Source organism: Hyperolius riggenbachi, chromosome 5, assembly GCF_040937935.1.
Source record: "Hyperolius riggenbachi isolate aHypRig1 chromosome 5, aHypRig1.pri, whole genome shotgun sequence".
In the NCBI taxonomy this organism is placed as follows: domain Eukaryota; kingdom Metazoa; phylum Chordata; class Amphibia; order Anura; family Hyperoliidae; genus Hyperolius; species Hyperolius riggenbachi.
The window spans coordinates 184,923,726-184,944,107 of NC_090650.1; the positions used below are offsets into that span (position 1 = coordinate 184,923,726).

General features: G+C 41.6%; 1 protein-coding gene across 5 annotated transcripts in view; it reads right to left on the reverse strand.

Moving 5' to 3' along the window:
- The window catches only part of SLC12A7 (solute carrier family 12 member 7), a 715,067-nt gene that overhangs the window by 490,025 nt on the left and 204,660 nt on the right, over positions 1-20,382 (reverse strand). For all 5 annotated transcript variants that reach the window (XM_068236473.1, XM_068236472.1, XM_068236469.1 and 2 more), the window contains exon 2: positions 5,550-5,641. In XM_068236473.1, coding sequence (XP_068092574.1) covers positions 5,550-5,641 — 92 coding nt within the window. The remainder of the gene's footprint in view (positions 1-5,549; positions 5,642-20,382) is intronic.

The window sequence follows — 20,382 nt, forward strand, 5'->3', positions numbered from 1 at the left end:
AATCTATATGGTAGGATATGTATAATTAAAATGATAATTGCCCCTAAGATACTCTATGTCATGCAGATGCCGCCCACTTGGATATGCCAGTCCCTCTTCAAAAGAATAAATTCACTGGTCGGCTCCTTCATATGGTCTGGCTCGGCTCCCCGTGTAGCCTTATCTACCCTACAGCTTCCCACTTCCCAGGGAGGTCTGGCCCTTCCAGACTTCTTCAAATATCATTTGGCAGCTCAGATGGTCCCGATCCAGAGTTGGTTTGGAGGGGACAGGATGGATTAGAGTCTGGCGACTGAAGCTGACATAGCGGGCTCGTATGAGTCGCTCTGTGGCGCAATTTATAGATACAAGGTCCTAGAGGGCCTACGCGGCACCTCGCTCATCAACAATACAATCAGTGTACAAAAGGGCTCGAAAGATTCTAGGGGAACCACTTAAATACTTTTCTAATAATTCCCCATTATGGGGTAATGCCAATTTATCTGAATTCCAAACAATCCCAGATGTAAACTTCTGGCATAGACATATCAAATATCTCACAAATATTTAATGATGGTTCCTTTAAGGATTTTGTAACCCTTCGTACAGAGTGTAATCTTCCCAGGCATTCTATGTTTAGATATTTTCAATTGTGTGATGCAGCGAGGGTCCAAATGGGCCTAACTGAGGTTTTTCTAACTCCCACAGGATTGGAAGCACTCCTTTTAACAAGGAACTACACTAAATATCCAATCTATATAATTATATTATGACCCAGACAGTTGACTACAAAATCAAGGCTATTGGGTCAAAATGGACACGCCTGGACCCAGAACTAGCTCAGGAGAGTTGGGATGAGCATGCTCTGTTTTTTAACAGAGTAGTAATTGCTGCATATGACAAACTTATCAATATTAAATGGTTTCACCAAACATATCTTACTCCACTAAGACTCTCTAAAATGGGCCCAACTCAGTCTGGTAAATGCTTCAAATGCAAAGCTGATGGAGCAGATTTATTTCACTGCGTCTGGACGTGTCCACTGGTAAACAAATACTGGAGGTCAGATGTGCACTTCCTTAGGGATACGCTACAGCTGCCAGTTGTCCTTGAGATGAGGTTGTGCCTTTTGGGAATAGTCCTTGAGATGAGGTTGTGCCTTTTGGGAATAGTAGGAGATATAATTTGCAGTAAGAACCAATTGATCCTGCACAGAATCTTACTATATTACGTTAGGAAAGCTTTATTGATCAAATGGATCAAATTCCAGAAACTCCCTCTCTATTTGATTGGAAGAGGTTAGTGTAAAACACGGAAGAGACAGCTGCGGTGAACAGCGATACCACCGCAGCTGCCTCCATCTCCCTGCCCAGCGACCTATCCGGGCCCCGGGCATCTAGCATGCGGAGGACGGGTTTGTCAGCAGCACATAGGGTTGCATTGTCGCATGCGTGCGCGCAAAGACGGGACCTTTATGCGGGGAGGAGGCGCGTCAGCTGACCGGCCGGCGTCAGAGGAGCCGCTCGCCGCTCCTCATTGGTTGATGGGAGGGGGCGTGCCGGAGGGGTCTTCTCTGCTTCTTAAGCTTGGCTGAATCACTCGCAACTTGTCTGCTGTTGCGAATACTTCGTGTTAGCGCTCAGACCTTGAAAAGATCCGGTGTGCTTTGATCCGGGAGGAAACCGGGGATTTCACACAGTGATAGGATTGTTTGATAGCTATAATTATAATTGGAATATTGTTTATTATCTGTGTATGACTCTTGCTCGTTCTGACTATTCTTACTCTCAGTGATTCTGTACTTCTGCCCATCTAATCTTGTTGCCGACTCTGCCTGTTAAAACCTTCTTGCCTTTGCCTTCTGACTTTGTACCGTATCTGTCTGTTGCCAACTCGATTAGTCTGACCACTCTACTCTCACCAGAGGGCCCTTGTCTCTGGTGAGGGGCTTTGTCCGGTTAGTGCCCACCAGCTCCTCTGGTGAGACATAGCTAAACCTATCAGTACTACTGTTGCACCAAGCACTATACTTTGCTATCTCTTAGTTGCTAGTATACTTGTATTATTGGTGATTCTGCAGATCATCATATAATCAGGTATATATCTGCATTATAGGTGATACTGCAGATCACCTAATAATCAGAACTCTGTTACTTGCTGACACCTATCGTTACAGTTAGTCAATCTCGCCTTACCTTTATACAAAATGACCTATCAATCGCGCAATCAATTCAAGAAATTCAATAAAGTATGGTATAAATGGTTGAATCCACAGACACCTTGATTCCCAATTTAGATATCGACGTCATGGTGCAAGACATACATATAGTTACATAGTTACATAGTTATTTTAGTTGAAAAAAGACATACGTCCATCGAGTTCAACCAGTATAAAGTACAACACCAGCCTGCTCCCTCACATATCCCTGTTGATCCAGAGGAAGGCGAAAAAACCCTTACAAGGCATGGTCCAATTAGCCCCTAAAAGGAAAAATTCCTTCCCGACTCCAGATGGCAATCAGATAAAATCCCTGGATCAACATCATTAGGCATTACCTAGTAATTGTAGCCATGGATGTCTTTCAACGCAAGGAAAGCATCTAAGCCCCCTTTAAATGCAGGTATAGAGTTTGCCATAACGACTTCCTGTGGCAATGCATTCCACATCGTAATCACTCTTACTGTTAAGAACCCTTTCCTAAATAAATGGCTAAAACGTTTCTCCTCCATGCGCAGATCATGTCCTCTAGTCCTTTGAGAAGGCCTAGGGACAAAAAACTCATCCGCCAAGCAATTATATTGCCCTCTGATGTATTTATACATGTGAATTAGATCCCCTCTAAGGCGTCTTTTCTCTAGACTAAATAAACCCAGTTTATCTAACCTTTCTTGATAAGTGAGACCTTCCATCCCACGTATCAATTTTGTTGCTCGTCTCTGCACCTGCTCTAAAACTGCAATATCTTTTTTGTAATGTGGTGCCCAGAACTGAATTCCATATTCCAGATGTGGCCTTACTAGAGAGTTACACGGGGGCAATATTATGCTAGCATCTCAAGTTTTTATTTCCCTTTTAATGCATCCCATTAATTATCTGTTTCCGTTCATTTCGAGATAGAGGCACTGTTGCTGTTAAACGGTCGCTGTTAAACGGTCGCTGTTAAACGGTCTACACCACTTCACCATGCACGGTGGTTTGACAGCTCACTAAAGGACCTAAAGAAATAAGCGGGCAGACTAGAAAGGAAGTGGCGAAAAACTCAGAATTCAAAAGATAAACACACCCTTGTCTCTCACCTGGAAAGCTACCAAGATGCGATCACCAAGAAAAAATCCTACCTATCACAGGATATCGCAAAGGCCGCCAACAGGCCAGCCCAACTATTTCACACAGTTGATAGACTATGTAACCCATCCTGTCTAAAACCTACTATAACTCCCTCAAAGGAGCTATGCGAACAATTTGCTTGCTACTTTGCTGACAAAGTATCCTCTATTCGGTGTCTCATTCAGTCCACAGCACCTAAGACTTATTCAACTCCTGGAAATAGTGGCAAAAACAACCTAACACCCTGGACTGACTTCAAAAGTATTAGTGAGGAAGAGATCTCAGACATCCTCTGTCGCCTCCGCCAGACAACTTGCGACCTGGACCCTGGACCAACTAAACATATGCTGAAATGCCCTGCTTGGTCCAGCATTTCACAAAATAGTAAATTGCTCTCTGCAAGCAGGGAGGTTTCCTACCTCTCTAAAAGAAGAAATCATCAAGCCCCTTCTTAAAAACCTTCCATGGATCCAGATGCTATGAGCAGCTACAGACCTGTCTCCAACCTTCCCTTAGGTAAAGTTATTGAAAAGGCTGTCTATCGGCAACTTGAAACCAGGCTGTCAGTAAACAACATCCTGGACCCTCTACAATCTGGCTTTAAGAAACACCACAGCTGTGAAACAGCCCTCATCCAAGTCTGCAACGACCTGCTCATGGCAAGGGACAGAGGGGAATGCTCCATCCTAATCCTGTTGGATCTCTCAGCGGCTTTTGATACAGTTGACTATGAAATCCTGCTTAACAGACTGCAGGAGTACTGTGGCATCAGTGGATCAGTCCTCCAGTGGTTCAGATCATTCCTGAGTGACAGAACACAGAGAGTATCCCTAGGTCCTATAATGTCCAAACCTGCACCTCTACAATTCGGAGTGCCACAAGGATCAATCCTATCCCCTCTGCTGTTTGCAATCTACATGTTGCCACTCGGTACACTTATCCTACGTCATGGCCTGACGTACCACTGCTACGCCGATGACACACAGCTATGCCTGTCCTTCAAACCTGGTGGACAGACCCTACCCCAAAAATAAAGTCTTGCTTAGCTGAGCTTCAGGCATGGATGAATGATAACTGGTTGAAACAATGCTGACAAAACTGAGGTCCTGTTTGTCCAAAGCCAACACTCGCCATCAAAACAGCTCTATCCTAAAGCAACACCAATCAGGATTGGGAATTCAGACATAAATAGCTCCAACCTTGTGCGCGGCCTTGGAGTACTAATCGATGGGGAATTGAGTTTCAGAAACCAAATTTCATCTGTAGTTAAATCTTCCTTCTTTCATCTGAAGAACATTGCAAAGATTAAACATCTGATTCCCCCAAAGGATCTTCCAACCCTAGTCCATGCCTTCATCACATCACGGCTGGACTACTGCAATGCCCTTTATGCTGGCCTCCCTAAAAAGGACTTGCGTCGCCTGCAATTAATGCAGAACGTTGCTGCCAGATTGCTAACAAACCAGCCTCGCCACTGTCACATTACACCGATCCTTCGCTCACTGCACTGGCTACCAGTAGAATGGAGAATACTCTTCAAGATTGGACTGCAGACATTCAAATCCCTGCACAATCTGGGCCCTGGATACATGAAGAATCTGCTGAAGCTGCACCACACCTCTCACAACCTCAGATCAGCAAGTTCTATAAACTTGGTCACTCCCAGAGTGCACCTCAAAAAATCTGGAGATAGAGTCTTCTGTCATGCTGCCCCTACTCTTTGGAACTCCCTGCCACACCCAGTAAAGACAGCACCATCCCTGGAGGTATTCAAATCCAGACTGAAAAGCCACCTGTTTAGCCTGGCATTTCCAGACTTATAAAATTCTTCCTCTGTACCACGATGGTCGGAGCCATGCTTATGCGCTTTGAGTCCCATGGGAGAAAAGCGCTTTACAAATGTTATTTGTTGTTGCTAATTTCCTATGTCAAAAGTGTATATGGACACCTGTTGCTCTGTTGTAATTCTTCTCTGATCAGCTCAAATGTAAGATGTGTGAGGACACTAGACAGCATTAATGTGTAATGTGTTGTTGTGTTTAATGTTTTTATTGAAACATAAAATAAAAATTCTCTCTCTCTATATCTATCTATCTATCTATCTATCTATCTATCTATCTATCTATCTATCTATATGCTGCAGTAAGCCAGACCACATTAGAACAGGTATAGGAATTTATAGGATAGAAGGAATAAGGCTAAAAATTTTGTTACAGTCTCAAATATTTTCATACAAAATTACCTCAAAAAGAGCCATGTTTTTCCCATCGTACAAGTTTTCTTTTTCAATCTCACTATGAATAAATGGACTGTTTTCTCTGGGATTTCCATCTCCTGCAGAATAAACAAAAAAAAAAAGTCAAGGTTAGGAAAACAGCGAGACATTAAAAGGATGAGAGTTCTGACTATCTAATTTCCCATTTAGTTACTACGCAGAATCCTAGAAGTAAAAAAAAAAAAAAAAAAAAAGACCAACTGTAAAGTTTTTTCTCATGTTAAAGGGGTTCTGAGGGGGTTCCTGAGGAGAAAAACTGCCACTTACCTGGGGCTTCTATCAGCCCCCTGCAGTGGTAATGTCCCACGCCGTCTTGCTCCCATCTGCCGTTCCCCGCAGCCGGCACCGGGCTATTATTCGTCTGTCACACAGACGAATAATGCGCGTTGCCGTGCCTCCGCTCGCGTCATCTGAAGCTTACTGCGCAGGCGCAGTACAACGGAGCCTTGTACTGCGCTTGCGCAGTAAGCTTCCGATGACGCAGGCGGAAGCGAGCGGGTGCGCGGCCACTGTAGCGCAGCCGCAGTTCGATCCCAGGCCGCTTAGACCGGGGCCGGCGGCGGCGAACAGCAGATGGGAGGAGGACGGCGTGGGACATTACCGCTGCACGGGGCAGATAGAAGCCCAAGGTAAGGGTCTTTTTTTTCTCCTCAGAAACCCCTAACAGAACCCCTTTAACCACTTTACCCCCACGCGTACGAATTTCTCTGTCCCCTTTTCCATCCTTTCACAACCAGGGACGGAGAAATCCGTACTTTCCGCGCTCCCCCCGCTGCTCGCACTCCTGCTCGCTCTAGCGCGCACTCCCGCTCGTAAACACGCCGCCGGCCGCTCGCCCGGAGATCAATGAACGGGAAAATCCATTCCCGTGCGTTGATCTAAGCCCCACAAGGATCCGCTGCTTCTCCGATAAGCAGCGCGATCATTGTGGAAAAAAATAAAAAAAACTTTCCTAGCCTCCTAGTACTTCCTGCAAGCGTTGCATTGAACTAAAAGTTACTGTTGCCATCTTGTGGCCAAATAGTAAAACTACACCCTAAAGCATTTTTCACATACAAATAAATTAGTTTTACACAAAAAATTAACTCCTTACCTCCCACACTCCCCAATTTTATTTTATTTTTGTAATTAAAAAAAAAAATTGCAATTAAAAAAAATAAGGGATGGACGCAAAACTGAAAAAAATGCACCTTTATTTCCAATTAAAATATTGGCGCCAAACATTGTGATAGGGACATAATTTAAACTGTTTTATAACCGGGACAAATGGGCAAATACATTTCATGGGTTTTAATTACAGTAGCATGCATTATTTAAAAACTATAAAGGCCGAAAACTGAAAAAAAAAATTCACATTTTTTCCTATTTTTCCATTAAAACACATTTAGAATAAAATAATTCTTGGCATAAATTGGTGGCGAAAAAAACAAGCTATAGTTCATTTCATTGCGATAAGCAATAATAAAGTTATAGATGAATGAATGGAAGGAGCGCTGAAAGGTGAAAATTGCTTTTACGGTCAAGGGGTAAAACCCCTCAGTTGGGAAGTGGGTAAAGAAAAGGTTCAGGGAGGGTGGGTAAAAAATAAAAATCAATTTCCACTTACCTGGGGCTTCCTCCAGCCCGTGGCAGGCAGGAGGTGCCCTCGCCGCCGCTCCGCAGGCTCCCGGTGGTCTCCGGTGGCCGACCCGACCTGGCCAGGCCGGCTGCCAGGTCGGGCTCTTCTGCGCTCCAAGGCCCGGAACTTCTGCGTCCCACGCCGGCGCGCTGACGTCATCGAACGTCCTCCGGGCTCTACTGCGCATGCGCAGAGCCCGGAGGACGTCCGATGACGTCAGAGCGCCGGCGTGGGACGCAGAAGTTCCGGGCCTTGGAGCGCAGAAGAGCCCGACCTGGCAGCCGGCCTGGCCAGGTCGGGTCGGCCACCGGGAGCCTGCGGAGCGGCGGCGAGGGCACCTCCTGCCTGCCACGGGCTGGAGGAAGCCCCAGGTAAGTGGAAATTGATTTTTATTTTTTACCCACCCTCCCTGAACCTTCCCTTTAAACACCAAAGATTGTGATCACGTATTTACAAAGTATGGATCGTCAACAACAACGTTTATTTTCTGCTTTAACCACTTCACCACTGAGGGGTTTTACCCTCTGAGCACCAGAGCAATTTTCACCTTTCAGCGCTCCTTCCATTCATTCATCTATAACTTTATCATTACTTATCACAATGAAATGAACTATATCTTGTTTTTTCCGCCACTAATTAGGCTTTCTTTAGGTGGGACATTATGCCAAGAATTATTTTATTCTAAATGTGTTTTAATGGGAAAATAGGAAAAATGTGGGAAAAAAATTATTTTTCAGTTTTCGGCCTTTATAATTTTTAAATAATGCATGCTACTGTAATTAAAACCCATGAAATGTATTTGCCTATTTGTCCCGGTTATAAAACCTTTAAATGATGTCCCTATCACAATGTTTGGCGCCAATATTTTATTTGGAAATAAAGGTGCATTTTTTTCAGTTTTGCGTCCATCCCTAATTACAAGCCCATAGTTTATAAAGTAACAGTGTTATACCCTCTTGACATAAATATTTAAAAAGTTCAGTCCCTAAGGTAACTATTTATGTATTTTTTTTAATTGTAATTTTTTAAAAATTTTTTTAATTACAAAAAAAAAAAAAAAAAAAATGGGGAGTGTGGGAGGTAATGAGTTAATTTTTTGTGTAACACTAATTTATTTATATGTAAAAAATGCTTAGGGTGTAGTTTTACTATTTGGCCACAAGATGGCAACAGTAACTTTTTGTTTATTGCGACCTGCGAGCGTCCGGAATACTAGGAGGCTGTGAGTGTTTTTTTTTTTTTTCCACAATGATCGCGCTGCCCATCGGAGAGCAGCGGATCATTGCGGGGCTTAGATCAACGAACGGGAATGGATTTTCCCGTTCATTGATCTCCGGGCGAGCGGGCGGCGGCGTGTTTACTAGCGGCGGGCGGCGTGTTTACGAGCGGGAGCGCGGACAGCGGCGGGAGCGCGGAAAGTACGGATTTCTCCGTCCCTGGGGGTTAAAGGATGGAAAAAGGGACGGAGAAATCCGTACGGGCGGGGGTAAAGTGGTTAAAATAGTTAATTTTATTTAAAAAATTGCTTATAAAGCACATTTACATGCTGTACGTGAATGATGAAGTACTGTTTGAAAAAGAACACAGACTTTCGATATTTCATAGGAGTTGAAAATTGTAAGTTAAAGTGAACCTCCGGACTAAAAATCTACTCAGCAGAACTGAAAAGGCTTGGTGTTTCTTTAACAGTTTCACAGCATCAGAACTTTGTTTTTCTTACCAAAGCATCATTTTTAGCTGCATTTTTAGCTAAGCTCCACCCATCAAAGAAAACTGCCCAGGCTTTTTCCCCTGATGCTGTGCAAAGCATGATGGGATTTCCTATGTTGTTATTCATGTTACCTAGCAACTGGAAGGGGTGATCAGCACACAGGACAGTTGGAACTGTGTCTCATGCTCCGTCACCTCCTTTCAACCAAAAAGATGGTTGCCCTCATGAAATCAAACATTTGCCTGTTCTTTTAAAACAGGGTGGTTAAGAGATTATATTACCTATTTTAATTAACTAATGTAACTTAATGACAGTATGTTTGTTTAGGCTGAAGTTCCTATTTAACATAAAACCAGTGAGGTTCCAAAGACTTACTAGTGATAAATACAAATTTTGCATCGTAATTAGCTGATTACAATCATCACTAAGACTTACTGTACATCAAATATAAAAAGTTACTAAATTCTACCGGAAGACTATTAATATGTTGGTATAGTGTTAAAAAAAAAAAACAACAACATTTTATTTCGCATTCAAACTTTTGTAAATGGCCCAGCTACAGACCTGCACTGTACCTACTCCTACCTATTGCCTGGTGGAGCGGGGTCATACCTGGAAACGCGTTGCATTTTCCCCTGGAGGATGTAAATATATTTGTTCTGCTAACCTTGGTTGGTTTATCTTGTGTCTGTTTGGAGGAGGCGACTCCACCACTGTCTCCACAAATTTTAAACTTTTTAGACATTTTTATTCTTCTGACGTCTCTGTATCCCTGTTACTTCCGGAGGGAAGATATTCCAAATTTTAATGTGAAGGACCGCTTTCTAAATAGATGGCAAAAACCTTTTTCCTCCATACGCAGATCATTTTCCATTGTCCGTTGTAAAACCCTAGAGATAAAAAAAGCTAATCTCCCAAGCTTTTGTATTGCCCTGTGATGTACAGTGTTGCCCATAATTATTCATACCCCTGCCAAATTTTGACTTAAAGTTTATTTTATTCAACCAGCAAGTCATTTTTTTGACAGGAAATTACATAGGTGTCTCACAAAAGATAATAAGACGATGTACAAGAAGAATTATTGTATGGGGGGGGGGGGGAGAGAATATTAAAAAAACATTTCTAAGATTTTATTTACATTCCAGCAAAACGTTTCCAGTCCAAAATTACTCATACCCTTCTCAGTAATCAATAGAAAAGCCTTGGCTATTGGCTATTACAGCAATCAAAACGCTTCCTATAATTGCATACCAGCTTTTTGCAGGTCTCCACAGGTATTTTTACCCATTCATCTTTAGCAATGAGCTTCAAATCTTTCAGGTTTGAATGATGTTTAGCTCCCTTCACAGATTCTCAATTGGATTCAAGTCAGGACTCTGGCTGGGTCACTCCAAACGTTAATGTGGTTGCCTGCTAACCACTTTTGCTGTAAGTTTTGGTTCATGGTCATGCTGAAATGCCCAATGGTGCCCAAGGCCAAGTTTCTCTGCAGACTGGCTGATGTGGTCTTTGAGAATCCTCATGTATTGCTCTTTTTACATGGTGCCATTTACTGTGATTAGGTTTCCTGGACCATTTCCTGAAAAACAACCCAAAAGAATTACATTCCCATCACCATGTTTGACAGTGGGATGGTGTTCTTTGGGTTGAAGGCTTTTTTTTTTATTTTTTTTATTTTTTTTTTAACACCAAATGAAGGAAACATTGTGACCAAACAATTCAATTTTTGTTTCATCAGACCATAACACAGAAGACCAGAAGTCGTCTTCTTTGTCCAGATAAGCATTTGCAAAGGCCAAGTGTGCTTTTGTGTGTCTTATCTGGAGAAGTGGCGTCCTCCTTGGTCTCAGTAGAAAAGAATACAGGCGCTCCAAGTAATACACTTCTGCCAGCTGCTTCTGGTAACCACTCCAATATGGTATCAATCAACTGCATAAGAAAACCACAGTGCTTTGGCACTCTCCTTTATACTCTGCAGGTCACCACAGTGCTCATAACAAACATATGCAGGTGACCGTCACCAGAGAAAAAAAAAATGCACAAAAATTGGTCACTTCCTCTTCAATTAAAACCACAAGTTTTAGTCCAATCCACAAAAAATAATTAAGTATACATGCACTTCAGGAGTCCTTTTAACAGGGACCCTTAGCATGTACAACGCATATAGTGCGACAGCGCGCATAGAACAACATCAAAGTGTCAGTGTTAGCAATGCCCGGTCTCCAGTTTCTACCGGTTTCTGCCTTTCGCCATCCTCAGGGAACCTCATTGGTCCTCCTTGGTCTGCATCCGTGAAACCCAGCAGTGTGCAGTGTTTGTTGGCTTGTCTGCCTTGAGACATTGCCACCAGCAGAGCCCAGATTCAGAAGGATGGCCTTGGTGGTGATCCTTGGATTCTTTTTCACCTCTCTCACTATCCTCCTGGCCAGCACAGGTGTCACTTTGGCTTCGGACCACGTACTCATATTATTTACAGATTTTCCACATTGAACATCTTGTATTTTTTTTATAATACTTTGTACTGTAGCCACTGGAATTTGAAAACCTTTAGAAATGACCTTGTAGCCCTTTCCTGACTTGTGAGCAACCACAATGCGCAGCCGCAGGTCCTCACTGAGCTCCTTTGTCTTAGCCATGACTGTCCACAAACCCAATGCAGAGAGCTGCTGTTTTTCACCTGTTGAGTTGATTAAAACAGCTGTTGTCAATTAATCAGGGTAATTAGCATGCTATAGAAAAGCTTGGACCATTTGGAATCGTATTTAACTTTGGATATTCCCACAGACTGACAGTTTGTGTAGGGTATGAATAATTTTGGACTGGACACTTTTTGCTCAAATATAAATAAAGCTGAGAAATATTTCTCCCCCCCCCCCCCCCCCCCCACCCCACAATAATGCCTCTTGTACATAGTCTTATCTTTTGGGAGACACCTATGTAATTTCTAGTAAAAAAAAAAAAAAAAATATATATATATATATATATATATATATATATATATATATATATATATATATAAATATAACTTGCTGGTTGAATAAAAGTAACTAAGTCAAAATTTGCCAGGAGTATGAATAATTATGGGCAGCACTGTATTTATACACGTTAATCAGCCCAGTTTGCCCAAACTTTCTTGGTAAGTGAGATCTTCCATCCTCTGAATAATTTAGCTTCCTGTCTTTGTACCAATACTAAGAAGGACAATGTATTTTTTATAGTGTGGTGCCCAAAACTGGATCCCAAACTCCAGATGTGGCCTCACAAATGATTGATACAAAGGGCGTAGTATACTAGCATCTCAAGATTTTATTTAACGTTTTATGCAAGCTAGAATTTTGTTTTAAAGGGACTCCGAGCACCTCATGGGCATGCCTTTAAGACACACGACTTCCAACAAAGCGTGCTATGACCCCTCTGGAGGAGCCTCTTGCAATGGCCATGCGTGTCACTTCCTCTTCCCGCTTCATTCAGTGATGCTCTTCTCTGAGAAGACAGGAGTGACCCGGAAGTTATAACATAGCCAAGATGGCAGCCGCGATTTTTAAACTGAAATCGAATTTAAACTATTTGGTGTAGAACAGCGATTCAAATGAAAGAGGAGAGCACAAGCTACAGAAAGGTATGCATCTTTAAGTACTTTGCAGTACGGTCGGAGTCTTAAAGGCATGCCCATGAGAGGTGCTTGGAGTCCCTTTAACTACTGCTGCTTGGCACTGTACCTAATTACTTGTCATCAACCAGTATTCCCAAGTCCTTCTCCAAATGAGAATGTCAACAGCTGTATGCCATTTATTTGATATGGTGCACTACCATTGGTACGTCCCAGGTGCATGACTTTACATTTATCAACATTACATTGCATTAGCCATGTGCCTGCCCATATGGCCATGTTGTCAAGATCCTGTTGTAATGTCACTATGACGTTGATTCATTATCCATATCACGCTGAAATAGCTCAAGTTAAATTTTCTTACGCTCACTTCAGCCTAACTGGAAGAGTATACACGTCCAGTTTAATTGTGGAGAGTGCACCACCAGTTTGTTACTAAATGAGGCACATGTGGTATCATTTTATCCGTGTCAAGTTGAACAATACATTTTGGTGTGTTTTAAAGCTTGGACCCACATCACATGAGAAATGGGTAAAGACAAACTCAATCCAACATAAAAATGTATTTTCAAAATTATAATCAAACTTGGGAAAGTATTAGTATAACTACACAAAAGACAATACGGGGTTAACGTTTTAACCGTGATAGGTAGTAGAATATATTTTAGGGTGTTTTAGGATTAAAGGCTAGGTCTTGTGTATTCTTTTTAGTAACAATCAATCAAAAGCAATTTAAAAAAAATGTATATTCTGTACCAAAACCAAGACTTGGAAAATGAAAACAAAGTGAAAGCATATAAAAAAAAATAACTACAGTGGGTTGCAAAAGTATTCGACCCCCTTGAAGTTTTCCACATTTTGTCATATTACTGCCACAAACATGAATCAATTTTATTGGAATTCCACGTGAAAGAACAATACAAAGTGGTGTACACGTGAGAAGTGGAACGAAAATCATACAGGATTCCAAACATTTTAAAAAAATAACTACAAAGTGGGGTGTGCATAATTATTCAGCCCCCTGAGTCAATACTTTGTAGAACCACCTTTTGCTGCAATTACAGCTGCCAGTCTTTTAGGGTATGTCTCTACCAACTTTGCACATCTAGAGACTGGAATCCTTGCCCATTCTTCTTTGCAAAACAGTTCCAGCTCAGTCAGATTAGATGGACAGTGTTTGTGAACAGCAGTTTTCAGATTCTCGATTGGATTTAGATCTGGACTTTGACTGGGCCATGCTAACACATATATATGCTTTGTTTTAAACCATTCCATTGTTGCCCTGGCTTTATGTTAAGGGTCGTTGGTGAACCTCCGCCCCAGTCAAGTCTTTTTCAGACTCCAAGAGGTTTTCTTCCAAGATTGCCCTGTATTTGGCTCCATCCATCTTCCCATCAACTCTGCCCAGCTTCCCTGTCCCTGCTAAAGAGAAAACACCCCCAGAGCATGATGCTGCCACCACTATAATTGACAGTGGGGGTGGTGTGTTCAGAGTGATGTGCAGTGTTAGTTTTCCGCCACACATGGCGTTTTGCATTTTGGCCAAAAAGTTCCATTTTGGTCTCATCTGACCAGAGCACCTTCTTCCACGTTTGCTGTGTCCCCTACATGGCGTGTGGCAAACTGCAAACGGGACTTCTTATGCTTTTCTGTTAACAATGGCTTTCTTCTTGCCACTCTTCCATAAAGGCCAACTTTGTGCAGTGCACTGTCAAAAACCTGAGCGGTTCTTGCCTTTTTCATGATTGCTAACTCAGTAAAGGACCAACCTTTAAAGCGTTGCTATCATATAATTCCAGCATAGTGGGGTCTGAACCCTCTATAACAGTAATTATAGATTGATGGTATACCTTGAAATGAATCAGAGCACTCAGTGTATGATTTTATATAAAAAATTGTATTTGCTTATCATACAGCATATATTCAAAATATGATCAGTTCTAAGTAGTGTTTCCTTCTAACAGTATTCCATCTCATCAAGGCTTTTATAGCCAAGCGATCATCAATCTTCTAAGTACATTTAAAAAAGAATATAGCAGTTGTGTTATGTAGAATAGGATCAAAAATAGTCTCATCTGTATCAATAGCTGTGTATATAATAGCTGTGTAAAACTTGTAGTAATCTTCTTAAAGAAATAGCATAAAAAATAGCTTCTAAAAAAACTTCTTGCTAACCTCTACAAAACTTAATGCTGAAAAATTAATAACATAAATCACCAGAATATTAAGCATATTACCCCATCTCTGTCATCTCTTAAAGTGAACCGAGTACCTATTTCATCATTCAGGACATTTCTATAGCACATGAAAAATGCATGCCGACAATCTGTTTCATTATTAAAATAAACTTTCATTTTACCTTGTATTTTACATTCAAAGTATATTAATTACCCTGTTTCAGCAGGGCTGCCCGGCCGTCCCCGGCCGCAGAGCTTTCAGGATCCTAATTGTTTTATTGGGCTAATTACCAAGAGGTAAACCATGCTATTAGACAACAAAGGGGGTTAGTAATTAGAACTGTTTCTTCAAAGACCTAGTGTGTGTCCATGTGTCAAGATAGCATCTCTGACTTCTGTAAATAAGGAATGTGAGAAGGGGAGGGGGGGGGGGGCACATGGCAGCTTCTATGCCAGGAGAGATTCCATTGAAAGAGAATGTGCTCAGTTCCCTTTAAGCATCTAGAACCACGTGTGGGAAGGTAGCTTCTGCCTCATGTGTCTTCTCAGGAGATTGTTGGGCTTCTGCAAACTATGAGCTTTCAGCCCCTACTTTTATAGGGACAGGATGCAATATGGATGCCTAATCTGGAATCTAATTGGCTAAAGCTTCCAATGCGTAGCTCGCTATCTTTGACATTTAAAATACCCAATAACACTTTTTGTTTTGAATACCTAAATCATAATATTATTGTTTATAAATTAATATAATTAATTACCTTATCTTGTGGGAATTAACGTCATCTGACATTTTGACATTTGATAAAAAGGTCATATTTGACGCAGTTAATTAAAAATGGACATCATCAGCCATATTGTCTGCTGGCTGCCCCAGACATTGAGACTAAACAATGTCATTCATGACGCATTTCTGATAAAGTGTTCACTGCTAATTAGGTTGGAATGTCTTGGTAATTCCCCAGACATGAGATTGGTCAGGTTGACACTGTAACCAAACCTGTGAGAGTCTTCAGAAATGTAAGGCTTATTGAAAACATACAGGGCTTCTAATATACTCATTTAAATATAAAGCTTATTATGTAATTCTTCTTAAAACAATTAATCATATAAGAAATAATTGCATATTAATTCTTAAGAATATAAAATCCTTTTCTATATATTTGTCTTTCTGATGAAGAAATATCTAATTTTAACCGGCAGAGGTCAGCATTTCATAACAAATAACAAACAGTATTAATTATATAAGACTATGAAACCACCAGGTGGCATCATTGAATCATCTTTAACTAATTGGGAAAACACCTTTGTTTAAAATGTATAAAACTTGTTCCCAAAACATCATGTGTTATCAGCTTTCACTGTTCAGCTAACTGAGACAGCCTTGTACCCAGAACACGTCAACAATTCTTCAAGAACCAAAACAATCCTACGAGAATGTTTTACTGTCTCAAATCATCACTGGCTTTGAAATATATTTCAAAGTATTAAATTATATTATATAAATATTTTAACAATAATTATTTCTTTGGAAGGACGGTATTGATTATTAATATGTATATATACATACACATATGACAGCTTTTCCTGCATAAATAAAACCTCTAGAATTCTGACAGCACGACTAATAGTTGTCCTATAGACAGATTCCCCTACCTGAGCTGTAGATCTCTGCAGCTCGTCCAGAGTCACCATGGGCCTCTTGACTGCATTTCTGATCAGCGCTCTCCTTGTTCGGCCTGTGAGTTCAGGTGGACGGCCTTGTCTTGGTAGGTTTACAGTTGTGCCATACTCCTTCCATTTCTGAATGATCGCTTGAACAGTGCTCCGTGGGATGTTCAAGGCTTTAGGAATCTTTTTGTAGCCCAAGTCTGCTTTAAATTTCTCAATATCTTTATCCCTGACCTGTCTGGTGTGTTCTTTGGACTTCATGGTGTTGTTGCTCCCAATATTCTCTTAGACAACCTCTGAGGCCGTCACAGAGCAGCTGTATTTGTACTGACATTAGATTACACACAGGTGCACTCTATTTAGTCATTGGCACTCATCAGGCAATGTTTATGGGCAACTGACTGCACGCAGTCCAAAGGGGGCTGAATAATTACGCACACCCCACTTTGCAGTTATTTATTTGAAAAAAAATGTTTGGAATTATGTATGATTTTCGTTCCACTTCTCACGTGTACACCACTTTGTATTGGTCTTTCACAAGGAATTCCAATAAAATGGATTCATGTTTGTGGCAGTAATATGACAAAATGTGGAAAACTTCAAGGGGGCTGAATACTTTTGCAAACCACTGTATATTGTTACCCTAAGAACTTGGCTTTTTAAATATGTATGCCAAGAGGGTATATTACTGTTTTTGCAAATAAGGTTTTGTAATCATCGATAGAGTACAATAAGAAAGCAAAAAACATAGGAACATATTCTAAATGTTGTAATAACCAGCATGGATAAGCAACATTTGTGGTTTTAACTTAGTTAAATAATTTAATAGTTTACGCCGTTTACTGAAAAGCTATAATGGATCGAAATGGAGAAATAGCGTGTTTTTTCCCATTTTTCCCTCATTTTCCCTTTGAAATGCATAGAAAATAAAGGTAATTACTAAACAAAAATATTACTTACTAAAAGCCTAATTTGACCTGAAAAAACAAAACAGTACATTGATCATTTAGGTGTGATAAGTAGTAATAAAGATATTGGCAAATGAATGGGAGCAGCGCTGATATGTGAAAATTGCTCTCGTCCTGAAGTGGCTAATGAAAGCAAAGGGACTTAATCATAGTGTGGGCACACTATGTGCACTACTGGCAGTGTAGCATGTGATCCTTTGCAACGGCCGCTCCTTGTAAGTACTACCTTGCTTGCTAGCGCGATGCTTCACTAGCACGGCCACTACTACGTTAATTAACATAATTAGAAAGGCTAATTCAGGCATGTAATGACAGTTATTTATTTAGGTTTGCAAAATGAATGGCCAGTGTATACAAGCTGTGTATTTTAACATATTGTTAATAATGCAGAAACTAAGTCCGAAGAAGGCTTATTAGCTTACTTTTTATTTACCTTTAAATTAGCCAATACATTGTATCATCCTGATTCAAAACTTCTTGCTTTTACTGATGGCTAACATGGTACAACACTCTACTGCTTCTTAAAGGGAACCTGACGCGAATAAATTTAAAATACACACATGACGTAGCTGCAAATGAAAATTACGTACTAACCTCACTGTCAGTTCCTCTCAGAAGCTCACCATTTTCTTCTTTCAGTGATCCCTTCCAGTTCTGACAATATTTTGTCAGAACTGAAATATACCAGTTGCTGTCAGTTATATATATATCAGCAGCTATCAGTTACAACTGAATGTGCAATGTAATGTCTATGTTTCCCTATGGCTCAAGTGGGTGATATTACAGTTTAACAGTGTGCTGACCAGGAAGCTGTAATGGGGTAATGACATTTTTTTAAATGGAGGATGGAGAATTCCATTGATCACAGTGGACAAATGGGATGCAGAAGAGGAGAAAGAAATTGAGGAGTAGACTACACGGGAGGTAAGTATGACCTGTGTATGGTTATTTTGACTTTTTATTTTCAGTGCAGGTTCTCTTTAATAGGGAAGCAAATGGAAAGCCAGACAACAAACATCGGGTGGCAGGCTAGTGAAATGCACATCATGATCAACATTGCATCATGCCATGCAACGTCACACTGTGCAGGCCTTGATGAAAGACACTGACTGGAGCAGAATTGGAACGGAGCTGTTAGAGAGGTCACCATGGTGGAGGAGAGGACAAAGCTCCATGATGCGCCGTAAGTATATTTGCTGCCTTGCCGGGACTATTAGGCAGAAGGGTAGTGGTGGGGAGAGTGATACAGACCCACAACAGAATCAGATTTATAGAAGGTGGAGAGGAGAGGACAGGCACACAGACGGCTCCAATTGGGAGGGGGGGGGGGGGCAGAGGCTACAGAATGTTCCATGCATATCAAATAACGACAGGGTAGCACTCCTGTGTGTTCAATATAAATTAATACCAAGCAAGACTCTTCCCTGTTATTTGATGTTTTCAGTTTGAGTGGACTGGTGAACCACAAAGGGATAGCACTGGCAGCTGGGTGAGGCTACCTTGTAGGAGGTAGCAGAAGACTTCACACAAATAGATTTTAACCATGCTCTGATTTGAGTAGTTTTCCTGGTTTTGCTGAAGAGATCCAGCGATGTGGACACTCCACAAAACAATCAGTGTCATAATGAACATAATTTCACTTTTATTGCGGTCAATTGGATGTATTTTATTTTATTGCAGTTGGATGTCCATTACTGTAGCAGTGAGTATGAGGCCCAAGATGTTATAATCACCTAGTATGTTGTCTGCCAAGAGAAAGGGACTCAATGTGGTTCTGAAACGTTGGGTTTCATAAACTCTTCAACTGGAACATTGTTATTCTGTAGAGTTCTTGCCAATCCTAGCACTTCTTAGATGCAGGCACGGATTTGGGTCGCAGCACTTCTTGACTGGCCTCATGGTCAGGGTTATTAAAGGAACACTGTAAGGGGGTCGGGGGAAAATGAGTTGAACTTACCCGGGGCTTCTACTGGTCCCCCCCGCAGACATCCTGTGCCCGCGCAGCCACTCACCGATGCTCCGGCCCCACCTCCGTTTCACTTCTGGAATTTCAGACTTTAAAGTCTGAAAACCTCCGCGCCTGCTTTGCCGTGTCCTCGCACCCGCTGAGGTCACCAGGAGCGTACTGCAAAGTAACGGACCATACTGGGCCTGCGCAGTACGCTCCTGGTGACTTCAGCGGGAGCGAGGACACGGCAATGCAGGCGCAGTGGTTTTCAGACTTTAAAGACTGAAATTCCAGAAGTGAACCGGAGGCGGAGCCAGAGCATCGGTGAGTGGCTGCCTGGGCACAAGATGTCTGCAGGGGACCATTAGAAGCCTCGGGTAAGTTCAACTCATTGTTTTTGCTAAATTACACATTTATTGAAGTATGCCAGAGCTAAAATCTATGAACTATTGACCCTTTTCATCTCTTTCCTGCTGAAAATGTTTTATAGATGGAATTACTTAACAGTGAGGGTCACACTGTAGTCACTTCTTGTCTGAGTCAGGACTGAGTCAGAAACGTACATACCTGATATTTAACGCTTTCAGGCAGAGAAAGAAAAAAAGGAACAAAGCATAGTTATTTGTGTGCTAGGCACTGTACATACACATATCTATCTCCATGTCACATGTCACTTCGGGTATCCTTTAAGGTTTTAAGAAGGGACTATACTGAGACACAATGGTGGCAGTGGTAGTGGTTATCACTCATCTTGTAGCGCTGTGTCCCCAGTTTGAATCCCTGCCAGAGCACAGGGTTTGTAGGTTCTCCCAGTTTCTGCGTGGGTTTCCTCTGGGTACTCCCAAGTTAATTGGCTTCCTAAATTGGGCCTAGACTACGATACATACACTACACAATACAATACATAGATAGACATATGACTATGGTAGGGATTAGACTGTGAGCTTTGTCGGCTCCTGCCCGAGTGCCTGAGCCGACAAATGTTGTTACACAGTCTCTTTAACCTGCCTGGCGTTCTATTAAGATCGCCAGGCAGGCTGCGGGAGGGGTTTTTTTTTAATAAAAAAAAACTATTTCATGCAGCCAACTGAAAGTTGGCT